Here is a 21,629-nt window from a genome sequence, read left to right as displayed (position 1 = left end):
CATCTTATCTTTCCCTGAACTAGCAGGACTCCTGGACCCTGAGAGGTGCTCCAACAGCCCTTACCTTCAGTCTCCCTGACTACCAAGACTGCCAGCCCAATGCTTTTTGAAGAGGAAGATGAGAGCAGTAACAGGTGCCTGGCTCCAAACAGCGACTGAGTTCTCAGCCCTGGCCCACAGCAGGAGAAAGGAGAGGTGGGAAAGAGCAAATCCTCTGCCCACCTCCCAGCATGATGCCCTGGGGCCAGGTTAGTGGTTTTTCCCAGCTTTCTAGAATCTCTTGGGATCTGAGAGGCTTCTCTGGCTTCAAGCAGAAAAGGGATGTTGGGTTGCCTGGCTTTGCCTCTTGCCATGTGAGTAACATGTGCCCTTTATAGCCACAGGGACTGGGCCACACACAACTGTCTTTGTTGGAGTAGAGAAAGCGGAAGGGCCAGGCCCTCCACCCAGTCAGTGACTATTCCTCACCAGGAATAGGAAACCACACCCCTTCTTTCCTGACCCCCACCCATACTGAGGGCTCACTTTCCTCCTTCAAGGACCCAGTCATCATGCTCCCTCCAGGGCTGGGGGGAACCCAGTCACAGTTCAATCATTCACAGAAAGGAGAGAAACAAGCTTGGTGTGAGCTCCATGGAAGCCCCAGGATGTAGTCTTTAATCGATGCTCATGTCTTGCCTCCCCACCCCCCAGCCCCAATGACATATGTACAGGATGCTGTATGGGGCCTGTTCAAGGCCCAGGCCAGTGCAGCCTCTGCTCCTCCCTAGGCACTGCCAAGGGGGGAAAGGAGGATGCAGACAGCTGGGAGCCAGGATGGACTGGTCAGAGGAAGTCTCATGTTCTCCACGCCTCCCCATATATGCGTGTGCACATACACAGACATGCCATGTGTGCACAGAGGTATTCACACTTGTGCAGAGATGTGGATCCAAATGCTTTTGCCCAGAAGAATCGCCACCTGTGTGCATGTGTGCACCGCCAGAAGATGCCTTAAGGTATTGCAGCAATAGTGCAAAACCCAGCCCTTCCCCTCCTGCCCTGCCCAGCTTATGAGGCTGGTGGGAAAGGACTGGCCGGGGGGGCACCCCACCCAGCCCCCCTCCCTTGGGCAGTGCCAGCTGGAGCTCAGTACTGAGGACCCCACTGTAGCCAGATGCCATCAGCCACCCAAAAGGCTGTCAGTGGGTTCCAGTCCCAGTTTGGTTTGCCCCTGATGGGTGGTGCAGATAAGCAGGGAGCGAGGTTTCCCCCGTGACTCCTCCTCTGAGACACCTCAGAAACAAAGAAACTGCAACAGGCAGCTCAAAGGCCTGGGGGTTCAGGACCTCTGCCGAGTCTGGATGTCTAATCCCTGGGGAGAAGGGCTCCACGCTTTTGTGGCTTTCATCCATAAGGTAGCTTGCCCCCATCTTGCCCCTGCCAGCTGGCTTTCAGCTGCCAAGGAGCTGCTCCTCCGTGCCAAGCGAGGGCCATGCGGAAAGGCCTGGGCAGGACTGTCTGTGTGGGTAGGGAGTTCTGCCTGGCCCAGACCTCGTCACTCAGGCTTGGCCACTGCAGGGAGTCAGAGGACAGGATGGGGAGAACATCTGTAAACTTGCTACCCGGCCCTGGAAGTGGGGTAAGGAGCAGAATGGGTTTGACAGAGACAACACATTGAGGACTTCCCTAGAAGCCAAGGGTCATACCTGAGACCTGCCCTTCCCCCCTCCTCTTGCATGTCACAGGCTGAGCCCCTAGCCCTCCAGGCACTGGACCACCTCTGGCCTACCCTACCTAGGAAGATGGCCCAGCCAGGGGCCTCTAGGCCACATCAGGGGGCACCTAAACCCTGAGTCAGCCCCAGAATCACCCTTCTTGAAAGGGAGAAGGTGCCATTTTATTTCAGGGACTGTATTTTCTAAACCCCTAAACAAGTACGTCCTGGCAGAGACAGCAGGACAATGGTTTTGGAATTGAAGAGAATCTGGGATTTGTGGTCGCCGTACCCATAATCTAGGCCTTGGGCACAGAACAGGCAGCTTTGGTTTGAATTCAACACTCAGACTTCTCTCAGAACCCAGAGGGGCTGGGCTGGGGGGATGAGCGGTGAGGCCCAGCACCACTGGGCCTGAGCATGGCTGTGTGCATTGAGAGGACTTCTGGTGGGATCATCCCAGGGGATGGCCACATCTCAGTTCTCCCAGGCCCTCCGGCAACCATCAGAACACCCCCCACAAATGGAATGCCCTGGCCCCAGCACCCCAAGGTTACATTCATCATTTAAGATTCAGTTAAAAAAAAATGTAGATGTCAGCCCCCTCCCACCAGGTCCCAGAAAGCTAAGACCCTGGTCCCCATTGCCTGGTTTTGAGGAGGGGCCATCCGAGGCCATATCTGCTGGTGGCTGCTGCCCCTGCCGGGGCATCCCGCCAGGCCCCTACTTGAGCTGTGGCAGTTTGTGGTGACGGAAGCTACATTCATACAGAGGGGGTTGGTGTGCAAGGCCAAAGCTGCATGAGGTGAGGTGGGGAACCAAGAGGGAAATGCCCTCCAGGCCCAGTCCACCCTGGTGGTGCAAAGGGCAGGGCCATTCCCCCCAAAGCCCTACTGGGGCCAGGAGTTGAAGGGCTTGGGGCTGGAAGACATTGGCATGGTGCCTCCTTCTGTGGCTGGGCAGGGGCAGCCTCATGGTTCAGGGCTGAGTCAGTGGGCACCAGGCTTGGAGGACAGGGGGTGGCACTTAGGCCCCTCCAGATCTGGAATGGAGACGGGGCATCAGGGGAGGATATGAGCCAGAGCCCAGAGGGCAAGCCCTCTAGCCGGGCCTGGGAGGTCAGTGCTAGGCCCTGGAGGAGGTAAGTGACAGGCTGGCCAGGCGGGGTCAGACAGTGGTGACATGGTAGACAAAACAGATGTGACACAGAGGCTCCCTTCCCAGGGGCCAGGGGCTGTGAGGGGCACAGCTCCAGGACCCACCTGGTCAGGGGTGGTGTGGCCACAGGAGGGGCAGCAGGAGGTGGCCCAAGGCCTGAGAGGATGGGTAGGTGAGACAGGGGGCAGGATAGGCTGGGGACTTGCTTCCCAGTATGGGCTTCTCCCACCCTCATAGTGACAGGGCTGCCAGCAGGGGTGGGAGAATCAGCCCCAGCACCCCAACACCAGAATGAAACTCCCCAACAACAGAATGCGAGGCAAATGAGATGGAGGAGACGAGACAGCAGGAGGAATGAGGTGGCCGGTGTCACACTGCCCCCTGCTGGGTAGGGTCGTACCTTCCTCGGCGGATGTTCCTTCAGGAGCCAAAGAGAGGACAAGCAGAAAAGAGAGAAAAGGAGCTATCTATGACCTTCCCTTTCTCTCAGGGAGGGGCCTTCCAGTCCCATGAGACCTCTTACCCAGGGATGGGCCGGGGGTCCCTGGAGCCTGGGCACTAATGACAACCAAGGAGCGAGACCAAGGAGACCCACCAAAAATGCGTCTTGGGTTCAAATCCTTACTCTGCAACTAATTCACCATGTGACTCTGGGACAGTCCCACTTCCTCCTTGGGCCTTAGGTCCATCCTTTGCACATTAAAGGGGTTGGGCCAGTTCAAGGACCCCAAACTCAGATGCCAACAGAACACCACAGGCTGGGTGGGCACCAGAGATGGAGGGCCCATGCCCTGCTCAGCCCTACCCTGGCCCTGCTGGAGAGCACTGAGGCCCAGTGTAGCCCAATCTACTCATTTTTCAAGAGAAGCTAGAAGTCAGGATCTTTAATGTCAAATCTCCTGGTTTTAATACGTTAGCAACTAATTTTTAAAGCGTTAAAACAAGACCCTGTGAGCTAGCTTGGACCCGTGATTTGTGAGCTCTAGTAACCTCTCGGGAAAGCCCTTCAGCTCTGATAGTCTGGGGTTCTGAGAACCACTGAGGAAGCCAGGGTGTAGAACGGTGTGTGGTGGGGGGCTCTTACTTAAATCCCCAGCCCGTGCCGCCCAGGACGATGGCTGCAACCAGGACTGCCCCGGCGATGGAGCCAATGATGATGTTGGTGCCGCTGGGACCTGGGAGGAGGGCAGGGCTTGGTTGGCAGGAAGAGGGATAGAGAATGGCAAAGAAGGTACCCTGCCCTCACTCAGCTGGCTCCAGCCTCACCCTTGTATCTCTCTGTCTCTCCCGTGGGTGGGGATGTGGGCAGGGGGTTGTGGATACTGCAGTCTTTGCCTGTCCAGTCTGGCTGACAGATGCACTTCCCTTCATTGCTGCAGACCTAGGGGTGGGGCGGGTAGAAATGAGCAGGGGCCTGTCCCCTCCCGAGAGCCTCCTCCACCATCCCCAGCCTCCAGGCACCCACCCCATGATGGGAGCAGATCTGACGCTCCCCACTGCCCGGACAGGTGCTGAAGTTGAAGGCAGAGGCTGGCAGGCAGCGATGGTCCAGGCACAGCATGTTGGGTCCACAGGCTGTGCCATCCTCCACATAGCTCAGGTCTGAGCCATCAGCCAGCTGCACATGGCCTCCCCTGGGGAAAGGGCACAACCAGCCTCAGCCCCTGGCCCCTACCATAGTGGGAGCCTCCCCTTCCCCAGCCATGGACCCAGCCAACACCTGCAGTCCAGCTCCTTGCCCTGGTGGTAGAAGGTGACACTGCTGATGTCTCCCCCCAGGTCCCCGAGACGAGGGACCCCAGAGATGTTGACGCAGAGGAGAAAGCCACAGAGCACGTCCCTGTTGGGCAGGATAGAGACAGCGAGCCCCAAGTCTGACCTCAGATGTAACTACTGGACTCTTAACCTGCTCTTACCTGCCACCTGATCTTCTGTATAGTCGCCCATTGGGACTCACAGGCTCCTGCTAGGAGAATCTGCTACCCTACCTCTCAAAACCCCTCCCAACCCCAGAGCTGGGGTCCTGGCTAAAACAAACAAAAAAAACAAACCCATTGCCATCGAGTCGATTCCGACTCATAGCGATTGGCTACTCACTGTTTATTGCACTGGACCCAGCCTGACCCCTTGCGCCCACAGTTCCCGCGCTCCGTCCCCTCCACATTCAGCTTCTCATAGCAGAAGCGATCAGCAGCCGCTGCAGGGAGACGATGCCAGGTGTCACCATACCCACCCTTGGACCTCAGGCCTGCAAGTCCAACACTCTGACCTGACCCCCAGTCCAGCGGGAGTGCCAAGATTCTGGGGGAGCCACACATTTAGGGAGCATATTCAGCCAGAAGCTGCCCCCTCCCAGCTCTGGGTCTTCCGGAGTCTGCTGGCAGACTCACCATGGCCCCAGAGAGCCTGGCATTGCCGGTCTCGAGTTTTGCATCGACCGCCATAGCAGCGACCCTGAGGGACAAACAGGAGACAAGGAACACAGGTACTGAGTAGTCAGAGCAGAGACAAGAGATCACACTAAGCCAGAGACCCCAGGGGAGAGTGGCCGTATCCCATCATACCTGTTCATGATCACAGTAGTAACCATCCAGCTTGTGCAGATTAGGGGGACACTGTGGAGAGAGGGCTGGGCTGCTGAGGCCTGACCCCGGGAGCAGTGAAGGGACTCCAAGTGCCCCCATGTGGGGGCTCATGTGACAGGGCCCTTCCACGTCAAGGACAATGGGTCTGCCTCTGAACTCAGACCACCCGGATCCACAAGTCCTGTAACCTCCCAAGCCTGTCACAGTTTCCTGTACCTACCTCATAGCGCAGAGAGGACTCAATGCCTCGTCAGTAGTAAGGACTTAATGTTAACCAATATTATTAACCACTCTGATCCCCAGCATATAGAGCAGACACGGCGTCACGGCTGGGAACACCAACCAGACTATAAATATTGGCTCGATGATTAAAGGAACGCCAGGACGCATGAGGGGGCCCTTTTTCAGATGAAGAAACTGAAGCTGGCGGCGGGGAGACACCGGCTGCAGTGTAGAGGGGCCGAAGAGCAGCCGCCCGGCAGAGTCAAACCGATAGGGATACGGGTTCCCTCGCCCGGGGCTCCGCAGGGCGGCCGGGCGAACCTGGCTCGAGTCCCCGGTACAGGTCTCCGCGATGTCACACTCGTTCACGGCCTCTCGGCAGGACACGCCCCGCGGCTCGTACTAGGGAATGGATTTGTTCCAGGCTCACGCGGGATCCCGCGGACCCGCCCGCCAGCCGGCCTACAACCCGGCCCCTGGGCCTGTTCTTGTTTCTCAGCCCCCATCCCCTCTCCGCCCACTCCTCACCGGGCCCCTATTCCTCTTGGCACCGCCCCCAGGCCCGCTCACGTTGCCGCCCCTCCCGCCACTTGATAGGGGCACTGCCCCCTCCCTCTCCATTGGCGCCTTCTCAACGTCAGGTCCAGCCCCCTCCAGGTCTGCCCCGCCTCCGACGGCCCCTCCACCCTAAGCCCCGCCCCCACGGTTGGCCGCTAATCGCCCCTCCTTCGTCCCCAGCCCTGCCCCTCCTGGCTGTGTCTGCTTCCGGTCCATGCTGCCGGTTCCCCTCACCTTGCAGCGGCGACAGCAGAGCCCGTCGCTGCACATGGCGTCGTGCGTCAGGGTGCATTTCTTGCAGCAGTTCCCGCCCGTGCGGCTGCACTCCTGAGAGACACGAGAAGGGGCGGGAGGCGGGCGAGCCCTAATCCTCCCCGCTTGGGCCCTCCCTCTCGCCCGCCCGGCGTCCCCCTCCGAGCCTGGCGCTGGTGCTCATCGCTCACCTGCAGGGAGCCGCAGTCACACTCCTCCCCCGCTTCCACGAAGCCGTTCCCGCATTCAGGGGGGTCCAGGAGCTGGACGGGCAGAGGGTGTCGGGAGTCTGGCCAGAACCCTGCCCAAGCCCCACTTCCACATTCCCCGCCCCGGGGCTGGTACCTTGAGGGGCTTGTTGAAGAGGCAGCTCCCACCGCCCTCCTGCAGAAACTGGTTGTACTCGTCGATGCTGCAGCGCGAGAACTTGCGGGGCAGATAGAACCTGGGCAGGGGTGAGGGAACAGTGTATCCCGGCCTGCCACCCCGCCCCTTCTCAGGACTTGGGAGGGGGCGCAATGGGGGTTCTGGTCACCAAGAGGAGACTGAGGATCCTCTGGCCTGCCCATCAGGAGGGAGCGGGCGAGGAGTCCGCGCCTGGAGGGCCGAAGGGCAGGTGCCTCCAAACGAGCCTGTGGCGGCGCCCAGTGGCGACAGTGCCCGCTGCAGTCTGGGCAGCTTTGGTGTCAGGCAGGGGAATCGGGATGCCGGGCAGTGTCTGCAGAACACTGGGCTCCATGGAATTCTGAGTAGTCTGGAGAACTGAGCCAGACGCCCACCCAGTGCTCAACTTGGGGATCCCCTTGGTCCAGATGCTTCCCCCAGTTTGTCCCCAAGAACTCACCCAGTGTCCTCCATGATGCAACCCAGCCAGATGTCGGGGCACTTGCAGTCCCCTGAGGGAGAGAGGCAAGTGAACATGAGGAAGGGTTGGTCTTCACTTCCCAAGTCGCTGGGTGTGAGTCTGGGCTGGTCGTGGGGCCACACAGGGTGTCGGAGGGCCAATACCTGCAGAACTCCGGTGTTTGTTCCACATCATCCCCAGGTTCTGCCCCAGCGTCTGGGCCAGGGTCACCGCCATGGCCCCCACGTTGCCGAACTGGGGGTGAGGAAGATGGGGCACAAAGATGTCTACACCCTCCAACATCACAGGGCTCATGCCCTTCACAGCCCGCCTCCCTTCAGTTTCCCACCCGAGCTGTGCCCCCACACTGCTCACCTCGTTCACACCCCCACCCCGGGCCATGGAGCAAATGCCCCCCATGTAGGCAGCCCCGCTGCTGGTGCTCTGGAAAGTCCTGCCCCTGGAAGGAAGGGGGTTGTCAGGAGAACCTCCTGTCCTCCCACGGTGGCTCCCCCGGGCTGTGAGGCGCAGGCTTGGGAGCCTCTGACACCAGATCCTTTCTTGGGGAGGTAAGCATCTCCCCATGTTAATCTGTGGGACCTCAGCAAGCCCCTCCTCATCTCTAGGTTCATTTGCCCATAAGTCAAATGAGAAGTTCCCACTAGATAATCCCAAAAGTCCCTCAATGCAAGGATTTTTAATCAGATTTTTTCCCCTACTGGCCACTGGGTTCCCTGATGGTGTCCCTGGGATGGTTTGAAAGGCAGAAAGAGGGGACGGAGGGGAGGCGATGTACAGATAACTTGGGGTAGGGCAAGGGGGCATCAGCTAAGATGCTGGGGAAGCTGCCCAGCCTGTTGTATCTGGCTGGGGGTTGGGTGGCAGGTGCAAGGTGAGCCCAGGCCCCAGAGAGTGCCTATGCCTGGCACAGGACAGGTGCTAAGTAACCCCCTAGGAATGGCTGACTGAGGAGGGGCCCCCAGCAGAGGCTGCAGGATACATGGGGTGGGGGACTCACGAGAAGAGGTGGGTGGCATCGCTGGGCTCAGGCAGGCCCTCCCGCCTATAGACCATGAGCCGGGCCAGGGTCTCCAAGAGGTCATCTTGCACCTGGATTTTGTCCCCATCTGCCCATGTTTCCATAGCGACGAGCACAATGCGGGTGTTGAGCTGTTCCTTGTATATCTGGGCCCGGAGGGGAGAAGGGTGAGGAGGGGGCTAAAGGGTGGGAGTGGGTGTTTGGGACAGGACTGGAAAGGGGCTTCAGTCTGTCCTCCAGGAAGTCAGGGTCAGAGGCTGACAGCACCCCCAGTTCAGCCCCAAGAATATGTGAGGGATGCTGGGGGTGCTAGGGTAGGGCTGCTCACCACATCAGCCAGGTTCACCACAGACTTGGCAAAGTTGCTGGTGAGGACCACCGACTGTCGCATCTGCTCAAACTAGGAGGGAGATGAGTGGGAGGAGGGCGAGGCTCTTTCCGCCCCCTCCTCCCCAACTTCACCCCTTCAGCCTGGGAACTTACCAGCTGGTGGTCATTGATCACAATCAGCTCCACATACTTGGTCTCACTGTGCACAGTCGGGTGGCCCCGGCGGACCTGGGGGTGGGCAGGCACTTGGAATCAGTCCCTTCTTGTGGCCAAGCCATGGGCAGACTCGGGGGCCTGGGCTCCAGCCAGGACAATGCCAGCCTCCACTGGCAGAGGGTCCCATCCTCCCCAACCTTGACATGATGGCAGGCAGCTCAGGTTGCCCACAATGGCGTGCAGAGCAGCCTTAGGGAATGGGGTGGGGGCTTCCTCCCAGAGATTGTCCCTGGCCCCCTACTGCATCAGTCTGAGCCCTTCTTTGCCCCCACCATGGATGGGGTGTCCTGCTCTGGACCCCAGCCGGGGGTCTCTGCAGCCCGAGGTCTGTGCGGGCCCCCGTACCTGCCTTTTCCTCCTCAGCTTCTGCTGGTTCAGGGGAGCAACATGGGCAGGGGCAGCAAACAGGCAGCCTGTGGGGAGGGGGCAGGTGAGGGGGGCACAGCTGGCCCCCTCCCCAGCCCCACTTTCACTCCCTTACCTGGCTCCCTGCATCCGAGGGGGGCTGGGAGAAGAGGGGTCCGGTAAATGAGGTGGGGAAAGGGTCCCTGCAATGAGGGGGAATTAGTTCTTGTGGGGCTGGCTGGGCCAGTTCTGAGCCCAGTTGGAGGGGAGACAGCTCAGTCCTTCCCCCACACCACTCTGAAGTGACCCAGAACTGGCTAGAGCTCCCATGTCGGATCTGATCTCCCAGCTGCTCACATTCTGGGGTCAAGCCCTGGGGGTGCCCTGAGAGACAGGGCAAAGGACACTGGAGCCCAGTGGGAAGTTACCTGGGGGATGGGGGAGACACTGGAGCTGGGGGCACCGGGGTTGGGAACCAGAGCTGGGTCACTGAAGAGGGCAGTGAGGCTGAAGTTACCAAGGGAGGGGGAGGGAAAGGAGGCAGCAAATGCCACGGGGACGCGTGTGGGGCTGTGTGGGACTTACCTGGCGGGCTTCCCGTGGCCCAGCCATCTCACGGGGCTCCACAATGTAAGTGAAGTTCCCATCAGAGAAGACCCCACTGCAGAGAGAGAGGCCAGCTCCCCACATGCCCCGAGCCAGGGGCTAGAAGCTGTCTCCTGCTCCCGCCCCCATACTCACTGCAGGCCCTGGCAGGTGGCAAGGGCGGCAAAGGAGTGCGGGTTTCCCCGGAGCTTCCCCTGGTAGTAGCAGTGGTCTCCGGCACCCTGGAGGATCGGCAGAAGTGAGCAGAACATGCTCCACCCCAGCATGAGGGCAGGAGGACAGAGAAGGGGTGCAAGAAGCTCCACTGAGCCCAGTGATGGGGACTCTTGGGGAGCCAGAGCCTGGCTGTGCTCTGGTTGGACTCCTAATGTGGTATGTGACCCTGGACAAGTTCCTACCCCTCTGGGCCTCCTCCTATGGCCTGTAAAATGAGGAAGTTGGACTGTTATCAGTGGTTCTTCACCATTTGTTGGGGGTAGGACGAGAATCACAGACTCCTCTGGGCGTAATAGTAGCTAATATTTTTGTAGGCGCCCTGGTGACACAGTGGTTAAAAGCTTGGCTGCTAACCAAAAGGTCAGCAGTTCAGATCCACCACACGCTCCTTGGAAACTCTATGGGGCAGTTCTACTCTGTCCTATAGGGTCGATATGAGTTGGAACCGACTCGACAGCACCTAACAACATACAAGCACCTACTATGTGCTGAACTCAGTTCTAAGCACTTATATATAGTATCTCGTTTAATCAAGTGGACACTATGGACTCGTCCCCCAAACACAGATTTCATATTTAAGTGTATTCACAGATGCCGGTGCCCCGCAAGGGGCTCGGGTAGTCATCCCTGGGCCTATGGTCGGTGGCTGAGGCACTGTGAGCAGCATGAGGGCCAGAGGGGACCAGTGGCACCCCCTTCCCACACTGCTTCCTGCAGAATTACTTGTGTTCCAGTTACTGAGCAGGCTGGAGGAGGAGGGGAAAGGTAGCTATTTATAGCCACTCATTCATCTCTGCTCAGCCTCTGGGCAGCCAGGCCTGGAAGCAGGGGGTCCCAAAAGCTGGGAAATCCTGGGGCCTTGGTGCTGGACAAGAGAGGGCATTTCCCCATCTGCCCCCTTCCAGACCGAGCTGGGCAAGGCCATGAGTGTCCGTGCATACCTGCATACTGGGCAGGGAGGCCGGCTGGGAATCAGACCCCTGCAGTTGGGTCCCACACCTGCCCATCCCGATTGCCTACCTTGGAGCCCCCAAGATGGTGAGAGAATGGAGGGTCTTGAGGGGCAGTGCCCGTTCTGAGTATACCCTTGACCCCATCTCCACCAGCCACCTGTCCCTCTATCTCTGACCACACACAGACAGCACCTCAATTCAACCTCCCCTCTGCCCCTCCAAAGGCACTCACAGTGCTGTGCTGGGTTGTCCCCTCACGGCTGAAATGACGCTCCACATATTGCGAGGAGAGGAGGTGACTGGAACAAACAGAGTGGGCAGGAGGAAGGAGAGGGTCATGGGTGAGGCAAGTTCAGACTTGGGTGTGGCCTCAGCTCAGAATCTAGGACCTCCACCACCCCAGCCCAGGCCCCGGTCCCCCTCCAGACCATTCTGACACCAATCAGCCAAGTCTAGGCCAGGCTTTGCCCACCCATCCACTGCCCTTCCTCTCAAGCTCAAGGCCACACTCACTGGTTCAGCTCCAGGTCCAGGGTGAAGTTTGAGTTGAAGGCTGGGATGACGAAACTCACCTGAGCCAGGTGAACAGGCTAGGAGGAGGGACAGAGGGGGAGTCAACCTGGGGAGGCCTGAAAGTGGGAACTGGGGGAACCCAGAATGGGAGGTAGCTCTTGGGGAGGGGGTGGCTCAGCTGCTGCAGGTGAGGGGACCATCAGTTTGGGAGGGGGGATGCTTTGCACAAGCTTATCTTCCTCCAAGGCTGTTCCTTCACCATGGGGAACAAGAGGGTCATCCTGGTGCATGGCCTACACTCTGCCCTCTGAGCCACAGCAAGGTGGGGGGGGGGGGGCGGGGGCAGGTTCCAGCCATCTGCTCTGGTGTAGGCCCCTTAAAGGGGCCAGTCCACTGGAGCAGTGGGCACGGGGAGGGGCGCTCAGCCTTCCCACAGCCTCATGCCAGGCACTCTGTGCTGTTGGCAGGGCCATCCCACCCTCCAGTGAAATAAAGGGAAAACCTCAGAAGTATGGGAAAGGGAGAAGGGTTCAGTATGGGGGCAAATACAAGATGGAATGCAGTGTGACCCCCCCACCCTGCTGAAGCAAGCCTCTCCCTTCCTGTTCCCCTACCAGGCCCCAGTCTCAATTAGACTCTGCAGGGTGGATGAGATGAATTGATCCCTGGGCCCCAGAAGCTAGGGCAATGGGCCGGTGCCATTCTGTCAGGAGGAAAGGCCTTGGCTTCTCTACCCCCAAATCCACTGCCCTCTGTCTGCTCATCTTTAATATTTCAATCCCATGGTTAATTTTTAAACACGGAAGTTTTCCTGATGAATTTTTCAGAGGGGCCTATGCAGTGGGGCTGGGAGGCTCCAGGTTGTCATGGCAACATACTAGGCCTGAGCAAGATGGCCTCCCTCCCGGACCTGGGCGCCCAGCTACTGTGGAGGGATGGAGTCTTCAGAGCCTAGAGCTAGTGTGCCTGGAGGGAAAGTGACTCCAAGAGAGAAGGGACAGGAGAGTCTGGGCTGAGGGGGAGTTGGTGCTGAACTACAACAACACTAATTGATACACCTGGAGGCTCCCTGTTCCCCACCCCAAGCAGGAGTGTAAGACCTCCGGTCTTAGAAAGGATCTAGAAGGCCAGGAAAAGGCTGAGAGGATTCAGGGGCTGGAGCCTTCTGCCCACAGCCCCTCTTCCATCCTTCAGTTAACAAAACTGAAATCCAGGCACCCAGAGGAGGACTACACTGCACTTAGTATAGATGTGGGGCTTTTAAGAGGTGGAAGGAGGTTGAAGGAAGGAGTGGGTTATGAAATCCCATAGCTGGCTGCGCAGGCAGCTTCCTTATCAACAACCCTAATCTTTACTGAGCACTTATTATGCGCCAGGCACTGCCCTAAGCACCTTACAAGTATTATTGCATTTAATCCTCACAACAAGAGTAGATGCTACTGTTTTCATCTCACAGATGGAGAAACTGAGGCACAGAAAGCTAACTAACTTGTCCATGGTCTCATAGCTAAGAAGTGGCATAGCTGGCACTCAAACCTAAGAAATCAGCTTCCAGGGCCTTCTCACCCCCAAAGTGAGGTAAGATGGAAATGGGTCCAGTGCACATGAGAGGTTCTGGGAGAGGGGCTGAGAGGACGTGATGGGTCAGAGCCTGGGCAGGCCTCTGAGCCCCAAGGTCACTGACTCACCCCATTCCAGGCTGACTGAGCCTCCCAGCTCCACCCTAAGCCCCTAGAGCATCGATCAGTCTTGAAATAGAAAGTAAAGGACAAAGAGTCACTGCCTCCTTCCCCCAGCTAAACCTAGACCATCTTCTCTCTCCCTTCCCTGGGCTGGACTATATCTACTCTCACCCTGACCTGGACCATCTCTGTCTCTGCCTCCCTTAGGATTGTCCCCATTTGTTCTGTCTGCCCCCCACTGACAAGCCCCTACCCCAGCCCGACCTCTGGCCACCTGGAGGAGCACCCCGCCCAGTTCTCTTGCTCTGATTCCACCCTCTCAGGCTGTGCAGTCCAGAAATGATCCGGCAGCCTGAGCCTCAGATTTTCCCACTGAAAGTAGTAAGATGAGCCCAGGTGCAAGCTGGGAGCTTGCTATGTGTGGCAGGGAGTCGTCCTGGGCCGGGAGGATTCTGGCAGAGTTGGCCCTGGTGCTTACAGACTCCCCTATTCTGGAAGTTAGCGAGCTAACACTCTAGAGTCCCACTCCGGGGAAAGCCTGATTGGAGAGCAGCACCTGACACCCCAGGATCCTCTTTGCCCCGCCCCCAATACCCTTTAGCCTGCTGAGGTTTCACTCCCCCAAGGGAGTGAAAGGAGGGCTGGATTGTCGGGGTGGGCTGGCCCTCCCTAGCAGGACACAGGGCTCAGGCCAGATAAAACCCTGGGGTCAGTTCAAGGGCAGCTGCCGAACAGGAGGCAGCTCAGGAGTGGGGGGCTGGAGGAGGAAGAGAGAAACCAGGCGTCTGAGCATGCTTGCTGGGCCTGGCCTAAGGGGAAAACACAGCAGCCTTCTGCCTTAGGGAACAGACAGACCAGGTGAGCCCACCTCAGCCCCCAGGGCCTCTGCATCCCAGGTGCCTGGGGAGGGAACTACTACTGGCCCTCAGAGTCCTGAAACCCCCCAGCCAAGATTGAGGCCAATGTCCTACCACACTATCAAAGCCAAACTGCTTCATTGCCTGGGCCTGCTTCCTGACCCTGACCTACAGTTGACCTCGTCCCGTTATCCTCAGTCCCCCAGGGCCTCCTGCAGTCTTGAGGCCACACCCATGCTCCATCCTCCAGCAGCCCCACCTCTGCACCATCTCAGCTGCTTGTGACTGTGACCGGTGGCTGCGACCCTGTGCCCTGCACTTGTCCCTTGCTTCTTGGTGGCCCGGGACCTCATGTGGTCCAGCTCACTTGATCTCAACTTCCCAGGCCATCTGGTCCTCATTTTACAAATGTGGGGCCAAGGCAGAGAGAGACACCTGCAAGTGACTGGCCCAGGGTCACAGCTTGGTGCAGTGGGAAGTCTCGCCCTTGGGCTGGGGTTTCTGTCTGCCCTGCAGGGTGTCTGCCCCTCCATCCGAGGCCTCCCTGTCACTGGCCCTCCACTCTGCAGGCACCTGCTTCTAAGGAACTGTGCCTCCTTCTCTCTGTACCCTGTGTTAGGCCCAACTATGGTAGACACGGGTGTAGAGAGAAAACCCTGTGTTAGGCCCGACTATGGTAGACATGGGATGTAGAGAGAAGGAGGCAAAAATTCCACTAAAGCCCCAGAATCACAAACACAGATGCCTGGCCTCCTCCCAGACCTTGAGAATCAGTCTTGGGAAGGGGGAGACTCAAGAGCTTCAGGATTCCCAAATGCTCCAGAAAATTCTAACAGGCAGACCACTGGCATTTGAGACTTACTGCTCCACACAGCCTCCAGCCACTGCCCCTCACAGAATTATCTTGTATCCCAGAAGCAGCTGTGGCCAGAGAGCCCTCGACCCAGACCTCTCCCCCCTCCCCCTGGTCCTTTCCTCCCAACCCTCCGCTCAAAGCCCACACCTGGCAACCCACACAGGGCTTTTGGCCTGTCCACTCCTGGGCCTTTAAGCACACAGTTCTTGACATACTTTTTTGATCTCTGATTCAACTTTTCATATGGGCAACCTTTTTCCCCCTGGAGCCGAGCTTGTCTTTTTTTCTCTCCCCTGTGCGGTGTCCCGGGGCTCTACACTTGTGTTGAATGGAATTGAGTTAGAAGGCCCGAGTGAGCCTAAATGAGCTGCTTCACCTCACTGAGCCTCAGGTTCCTCACTGGTAAAATGAGGTTGCTGTGAGGATTAAGGAGCCTTGGTGACACAGTGGTTAAGCACTCAGCTACTAACGAAAAGGTTGGCAGTTCGAACCCATCAGCTGCTCTGTGGGAGAAAGACATGGCAGTCTGCTGTTGTAAAGACTACAGTCTTGGAAACCCTATGGGGCAGTTCTACTCTGTCATACAGGGTCACTGAGTCGGAACTGACTCTACAGGAACAGGTTAAGGGATGAGGATTAAATGAAAGCTCTTTTCATTACTCTAAGGGTTACTCCGGACAATAATAAATGAGGAAGAAAGTTTAAATGTTCCACCTAAACAGGACTTTGAGGAACTGGACAAAAGACCCCCTTGGGTCACCCCCTCCTGTGGCAGGGGCACACCAGGAGGGTGGCTTTGGGCTCCAGATCTGTATGGACTGGAGTGATTTGCTGTGAGGTGTCTCACCCGGGAACATCTTTCTCTCTAGAATCCCCTCCAGCCTGCTGTGCATGAAGACACCATTTTGTGGGCCCCAATAGATGGGGGAGGAGCCAGAGCACAGGGGCCCCGCCTGGGAGCACGTCCTGCCTGGGAGAACTAGCCCTCACTCACCAGCCTCCCCTTCCACGCCTCCCAGCACTGCGCTGATGCCCCACTTATCAACAGGGCAACGGGGGTTCCCAGACAATGAGAACAGTTGAACGAGTTTCCGATGATGGGATTTGACCTAAATTTTTGAGGACAGAGTCACCTCCCTGCAGGGTCATCAGTCCCTCCCGGGACAGACTCTGGGCAGCTGAGTCCTCTAAGCAGCCAGGAGGGTGCTTGGGAGAGGCCATGTGCACAGGACAGAGTCCAGTCCCTGTCCCCACTCGCACCCTGACAGGTCACTGCCAAGTGACCCAGCTCCTGTTCTGAAAACCCAGGCCCAGTGCCAGCACCAGGTGCCCGGCACCCCACCTGATACCCAGGAGGGAGGGCAGGCCTCACAGATGTTGAACATTTGCTCTTACCAGATCCCAGGCCAGGCACCTGACACATTATTGCCTCTAATCAGAGCAGCAGCCTGTGAGGGGGGGCTATTATTATTATCCCTACTGTCCGCATGAAGAACGTGAGGTTCAGAAAGCTGCGGAGGCTTGTCCAGGTCACAGTCAAAAGCCGTGGAGCCAGCACCTGCCCCAAGGCTGTCCCACCCTAAAGTCATATCCTGAAGACTTTCAGACGGAAGTTAGCCTCCTTCGTAAACTCATCCTCTGTTCATCTGAGACCCTCCCGGAGCAGGCTGGGCCCAGCACAAAGCCTGGTCCTGGCTTCCAGCCACCAGCATCCTCCCAGGAGCCCCCTCCTGCCCCCAACCCCAGTACAGAGCTGTGACTGTGACTGCACAGACCAAAGCGTGGTCTTGGCCCTAGTGGTATACCAGGGCCCTGGGCACAGTCATGTGACTCCTTGCTGGTGACTCCCATTTTGAAAGGGCTGGGGGCTGAGCCCAACTGTCCCCCACCCCTCTGGAGCAAGAAAGCTCAAGCACTGCAGCACACCCTCAGCCGAGGGCCTTGAAGGCAGCGTTTCCAGTAAACGCTGGTCAGGGTGGCTCTCACAATGCTCAGGCCAGTGACTGAAGCCCCCTCCACCGGCCTGCTGGGATGAGCGTCCCCTGGGCCTGCCCAGGAGCCCCGTTCTTTTCCCCACATCCTGCCCTCCCCCTGGTTCCCAAGGAGTGAGAGCTATCCCAGGGGTAGGCATGACCCACTTGGCAGCTTTGTGTGAATTAGAAGAAGGTGTCCCCTCAGGACTCATGCAGCATCAAGAGCCCATGGATGTCAGCCCACTTGCCCTGTGCCCAGGAACCCTTGTGCAGTGAACAACCAGCCCAACTGTACACTGTGGCCCTGCATTGTCCTCCTGCCTCACCGGTTAGCTGCAGGCTCGATGTGGCTACAGGTTCCTGCACTTCCAGAAACTCTCCACCTCTCTGGGCCTCAGGCTCAACCCACTTCCACAGTGGACGGAAGTGAGGTGTTAGGAGCAGTGGCAAAGAAAGGGCAAAGACTCCCCTGTGCCCCCTTCACTATGCCCCTGAGCAAGAGGCGGGGCAGTGCACTGGTTCAGAGCCCTGCTCTCGAACTGGCTCCCTGGGTATCAATCTTGGCTCTGCTGCTTAAGCTGTGTGACCTTGGGTGCATTACTTCACCTCTCTATGCTTGTTTCCCCATCTATGAAATGGGGATAATAGTGGCCCTACCTCCTGTGGTTGTGACGAAGATTAAATAAATTGATATGTTTAGGGCAGAACAGTGCCTGGTCCAGTAAGGGTCTAGTAAATTTTAAGTTCTCTAGCTTCTAATCTCTCCCTGGCCACATTCCCTTCCCTCGCCCCCCAGCCAGGGGACCTCAGTGCACAAAGTCCTTTCCCATCACCACCTCCTGGCAGTAGGTAGGGCATCTCATGCCCAGCCACCACCTGTCTATCATTGGAGGTTTGTGTGTTGCTGTGATGCTGAACAGGTTTCAGCAGAGCTTGCAGACTAAGATGGACTAGGAAGAAAAGCCTGGTGATCTACATCTGAAAACCAGCCAAGGAAAACCCTATGGATCACAACAGTCCGATCTGCAACCTATCATGGGGATGGTGCAGGATCGGGCAGTGTGAGGCCGCTAACAACAACAACAAATCCTAGGGATCAGGAAGCCAGGGCCCAGAAAGGGGAAGTGACCAGCCTGAAGTCACAGACAGGTCAGTGTTCAAGGCCCCTCATACACGCCACATGACCCCCAGCAGACAGAAATCTTGCTTCTGACCCAACACATCGCTCGGCCTAACGTCCCAACCCGGCGTAGTACTTTAGGACAAAACTCAAGCCGCACCGGGTTGGGGCACTTCCTGTGGGTCACTTAGTCTCAGCACTGTACTGGCCCCACCATCAGCCAGTGGTTCAGAGGCCAGAAGCACTTAGCCTAGGGAGAAATGTCAGAGGGTTGGAATGTCTTCCACCCACCAGGATAAAATATTCTGGATTGATCTTTCTGTCTCCCTTGGCCCTCTTTCAGACCTTGAATCCCCAGCTGGGGCTGGGGGATTGAGCCCTGGGCCGGAATCCAGGGAGTCCCTAGAGGAAGAGTGGTGCAGTAGGAAGTGCTCTGATCTTGGAAAAATGACTCTCAGACTTCGTGCAGGTTACTTAACCTCTCAGAGCCTGAGTTAGCTCATCTGCAAAATGGGGTAGACAAGAGTTCCCTGCCTTACAGAGTTGTAAGAATTAAGTCATGTAAAGTGCATACAAAGCTTAGCCGTGTGCCTGGCCCAGAGAAGTCCACCACCTTAATAGTCCTTCTCCATCCCCACCAAGGCGGACTTTCCCTGTCATGGGACACTGAGGCACAGATAAGGCAGCGCCTTTGGGGAGGCTTTAGTGAAGCCCTGGGAAGGCTGAGACCTTGAGAGACCCCCATCGGAGGTGACCACTGCCCCACGCGGCACCCTCTGCTCAGCTCTCATGTCCTCAGACTCTGCCTTAGGGGTGTTCAGACATAGTCACTCACACATGTGCACACGGGTCACCCACTCACCCAGCAGAGTGACACCCAAAGAGATCCCCCCACACGTGCCTCTGCATACCCGAGCCATCCAATCCAACTGCATCAGTGCTGCTCTCCTCACACAGGGTCTTGGTACCACATACCCACAACCCGTACACAGGACACACACTCTATCTGGTAAGGACTAGGCTGAAGCAGCAACCTACACAGTTGGGGCACCCCACTTTTCATCCCTGCCTGGTTCCATGCTTTCTCTCATCTCAACCCCTTGACCCCACCATGTCATCATCCCATCCCCAAATCTTTAGGCTTGTGCCTAAAGCACAAGCCAGGAGTCCCAGCAGTCAAGCAGGGCTGCAAGCTCCCAGACAGTGCCAAGGCAGAGTGCAACACCAAGGAAGAAAGCTGGACTAAGGGTCAGACTGCAGCCAGGACGCCCATCCCTGGGCCTATGACGTCCCCATAGCCAACCCACCTGCCTCCCAGGGAGCCTGGGCAGGCCCTGAAGCCAGCCCCCACCCCCACCCCAGGCCAGCTCAGAAACATTAACCCCTCCCCCGCCTCAGCACTGCCCCCAGTGATGGTCCATCTATTATGCATGGTCCTTCCTGCTCCATTCCATTTCCCCACCCACTGCACTAGCCACCCCACATCCCCCCTCCACCACCCCTCCTTAAGGGCTTTTAACCAAGTACATTAGGCAGGGCCAGATGCCAGTCTGACAGATGTCCATAACGTTAGCCTCCGTTTCCCTCCTTCCTCCCTCTGCCCTTCCCAATTTACCTCCCACCACTTCTGGCTGCCAAAACTTCCTGGACCTGGGTGCACCCCTCCTCTGAGTCGCTCCCCTACACCTATTCCTGCCAGGCCTCCACCTCCCCCACTGGCCTGGCTAACCTTCAGCTCAAGCTCCTGGAGAGCCGAGGCGTGCTGAACGAATATTCCATCTGGGTGATTATTATTCACATGATATTAATTAATTATTAATTGCAATTAATCTCCTTCATTTCTAACCTTCCTTTGGGAGGCAGGTGGGGCCTGGCAGCTGAAAGGGTAGAGGGCAGGTGGAGCTAGCATTTGTGGGTGAGCTCGGGGCCCCAAACGACTTTCTAGGGCCCCACTCTCAGGGATGCAGGAAGGAGAGCCACAAGCCTGTGCGTGCACAGTGGGAAACTGAGGCTGGAGCAAGCACTAAGCTGTTCCAAGAAAGCCCACTGAAGTGAAGGCAGCTGCAGGGAGAACTGGGAACTAGCTTCTCCCCTGCCTGCCTGCACCCCCACCGCCCCCTACACACACTCCAGCCCCATATTTGAGCAGAAGGACTTGCCTTGGCAGGAGGGGACTGGGGGCCAGTGGTAGGCCGACCCAAGACCTGGGTATCCCAGGATCTCTGATGCTGAGGACAGGATCCCCTCGATAGGAGGGGGGGTCTGGAGCCCGCAGGGCCCAGTGTCCTCACTAGTGTCCTCAGCACCCACCTGATAGCCATTGTGCAGAAGAAGAAGCTGCAGGAGCCCGCGGCAGCAGAGAAGGCACCCAGACCCTGGTTCCCCTGGTTCCCCCGGAACCCCAGTTGCCCTTGGGCTCTTCCAGCTCCCGGGGGCCCCGCCACCCAGCCCCGCTCACCGGGCCCCCTGGCGGCTCCTGGCGGACCCTGGTGTCTAGCTGCTGCTTTCGGACCTCTCCCCCGGAGCTCTCCCCCACAAGACGGCTGGGCTCCATGACCTCGGGGGCTTCCTGATCCCCCACCTGGGGTGAGCTCCCCCAGCGCAGAGCTCCGGCAGGACCCCGGGCCTCAAGACCTGGGGAGACAAGGCCACAGCTGCAGGCGGATGCCCACCTTGGGGCAGAAGACTTGGGAATAGGGTGGGCAGACCCCATCCCGCATGCTGGTGTGGAGCCCTGGAGCCCCTGGAGCCCTGGGGGGTCCTGGTCGGGGCTGGCCGCCCAGAGGAGGGAAGAACCCGATGGGGAGGGGGCTAAGAGCTTCACTCCTGCCCAACCGTCACGACTGCCCCCCCAAACCCGCAGAGACCTGCAGAGTCTGCTGGCCGGCGGCAGAGAAATGTGTCCGGTGGTGCCGGCCAGAGTGGGACAGGTGGGTGCAGGCACCCTATCCCCTGCCCCCTCCGCGCTCTGGACCGGCCGTCACCCCAGCACTGCAGGAAAACGTGGCTGCACCAGAAACCGCTGCAAAACCCGGGCGGGGGCGGGGCGGGGTGGGACCGGAGTGCGAGGAGGGGGCCGCCGGCCGGGGTCACTCACCGGGCGGGGGGAGCAGCGGCAGGAGCAGCAGCAGAGCCGCGAACGCCCAGCCCCGCAGCCGCCTCATGGTTCGCTCATAATCCTCTGGTCCGGGGGCTGCGGCTGCTAGCGGCGCGGCGGGCGGCGGAGGGGCGGGCGCGGGGAGGCGCCGGCGGCTGGGGGCCGGTCGGCCGGGGGTCGCGGCGCGGGCGCGGGCTCAGCGCTCTCCGGCCGCTGCCATCCCGGCGGGCGGCGGGCCGAGCTAAGCCGAGCGGCGAGCACGTGAGCCAGGGCCCGCCCCCGCGCCCCGTTCCCCGCCCCTGCCGGCAGGCCCGGGCCGCCGCGACGGGAGGACAAAAGAGGCGCCGCCCCGGGGCCGGCCTTCTCCGCACCTCCGCCGCCGGCTGGGCAGGTGCCGGGCGGGGCGCAGCTCTTCCCGCCCCGAGGCACCTCCCCAGCCACCCCTTCCTTGGGGATCTCCGAGGACCCGAAGATGTGTAGGGAGGGAGGCAGGGGACAGCAGGACCCCGGA

At 58.7% G+C, this 21,629-nt stretch overlaps 1 protein-coding gene across 3 annotated transcripts; it reads right to left on the bottom strand.

The window, feature by feature from the left end:
- Positions 1–628: 628 nt before the first annotated feature.
- On the bottom strand, positions 629–21,270 carry ADAM11 (ADAM metallopeptidase domain 11). 3 transcript variants are annotated; one of them, XM_049860837.1, is made up of 27 exons: positions 21,119–21,270; positions 20,480–20,655; positions 11,534–11,610; positions 11,253–11,319; positions 9,987–10,072; positions 9,831–9,906; positions 9,382–9,448; positions 9,246–9,313; positions 8,838–8,912; positions 8,683–8,754; positions 8,334–8,500; positions 7,691–7,775; positions 7,480–7,570; positions 7,316–7,367; positions 6,817–6,916; positions 6,663–6,734; positions 6,454–6,546; positions 5,983–6,063; positions 5,419–5,469; positions 5,245–5,308; positions 4,952–5,051; positions 4,575–4,694; positions 4,320–4,488; positions 4,121–4,235; positions 3,939–4,029; positions 3,255–3,272; positions 629–1,554 (listed from the first exon to the last, which is right to left on the bottom strand). In XM_049860837.1, exons 1-27 carry the CDS (start codon positions 21,183–21,185, stop codon positions 1,542–1,544), a joined length of 2,313 nt encoding a protein of 770 aa, XP_049716794.1. In that variant the 5' UTR covers positions 21,186–21,270; the 3' UTR covers positions 629–1,541. The 3 variants fall into 3 exon arrangements, with proteins under 3 accessions (XP_049716794.1, XP_049716793.1, XP_049716795.1); XM_049860836.1 differs by having other exon boundaries at positions 629–3,272; XM_049860838.1 differs by lacking the exons at positions 9,831–9,906; positions 9,987–10,072; positions 11,253–11,319; ... (1 more) ...; positions 20,480–20,655; positions 21,119–21,270 and having other exon boundaries at positions 629–3,272; positions 9,250–9,313; positions 9,382–9,395.
- Between the last annotated feature and the right edge of the window lie 359 nt (positions 21,271–21,629).

Source organism: Elephas maximus, chromosome 19 (genome assembly GCF_024166365.1).
Source record: "Elephas maximus indicus isolate mEleMax1 chromosome 19, mEleMax1 primary haplotype, whole genome shotgun sequence".
Taxonomy (NCBI): Eukaryota; Metazoa; Chordata; class Mammalia; order Proboscidea; family Elephantidae; genus Elephas; species Elephas maximus.
Note: the sequence above shows the minus strand (reverse complement) of the source record. Positions and strands in the feature narration are given on the sequence as shown.

What these genes read in the sequence shown, in the direction of transcription:
- ADAM11 (XM_049860836.1), bottom strand. Translation starts at nt 21,185, where the DNA reads ATGAGGCGGCTGCGGGGCTGGGCGTTCGCGGCTCTGCTGCTGCTCCTG. An exon ending in CAAACACCGGAGTTCTGCAG is followed by an intron (nt 7,368 to 7,479) that starts GTATTGGCCCTC and finishes TCTCTCCCTCAG; the next exon opens with GGGACTGCAAGTGCCCCGAC. An exon ending in ACTACTGTGATCATGAACAG is followed by an intron (nt 5,309 to 5,418) that starts GTATGATGGGAT and finishes TTTGTCCCTCAG; the next exon opens with GGTCGCTGCTATGGCGGTCG.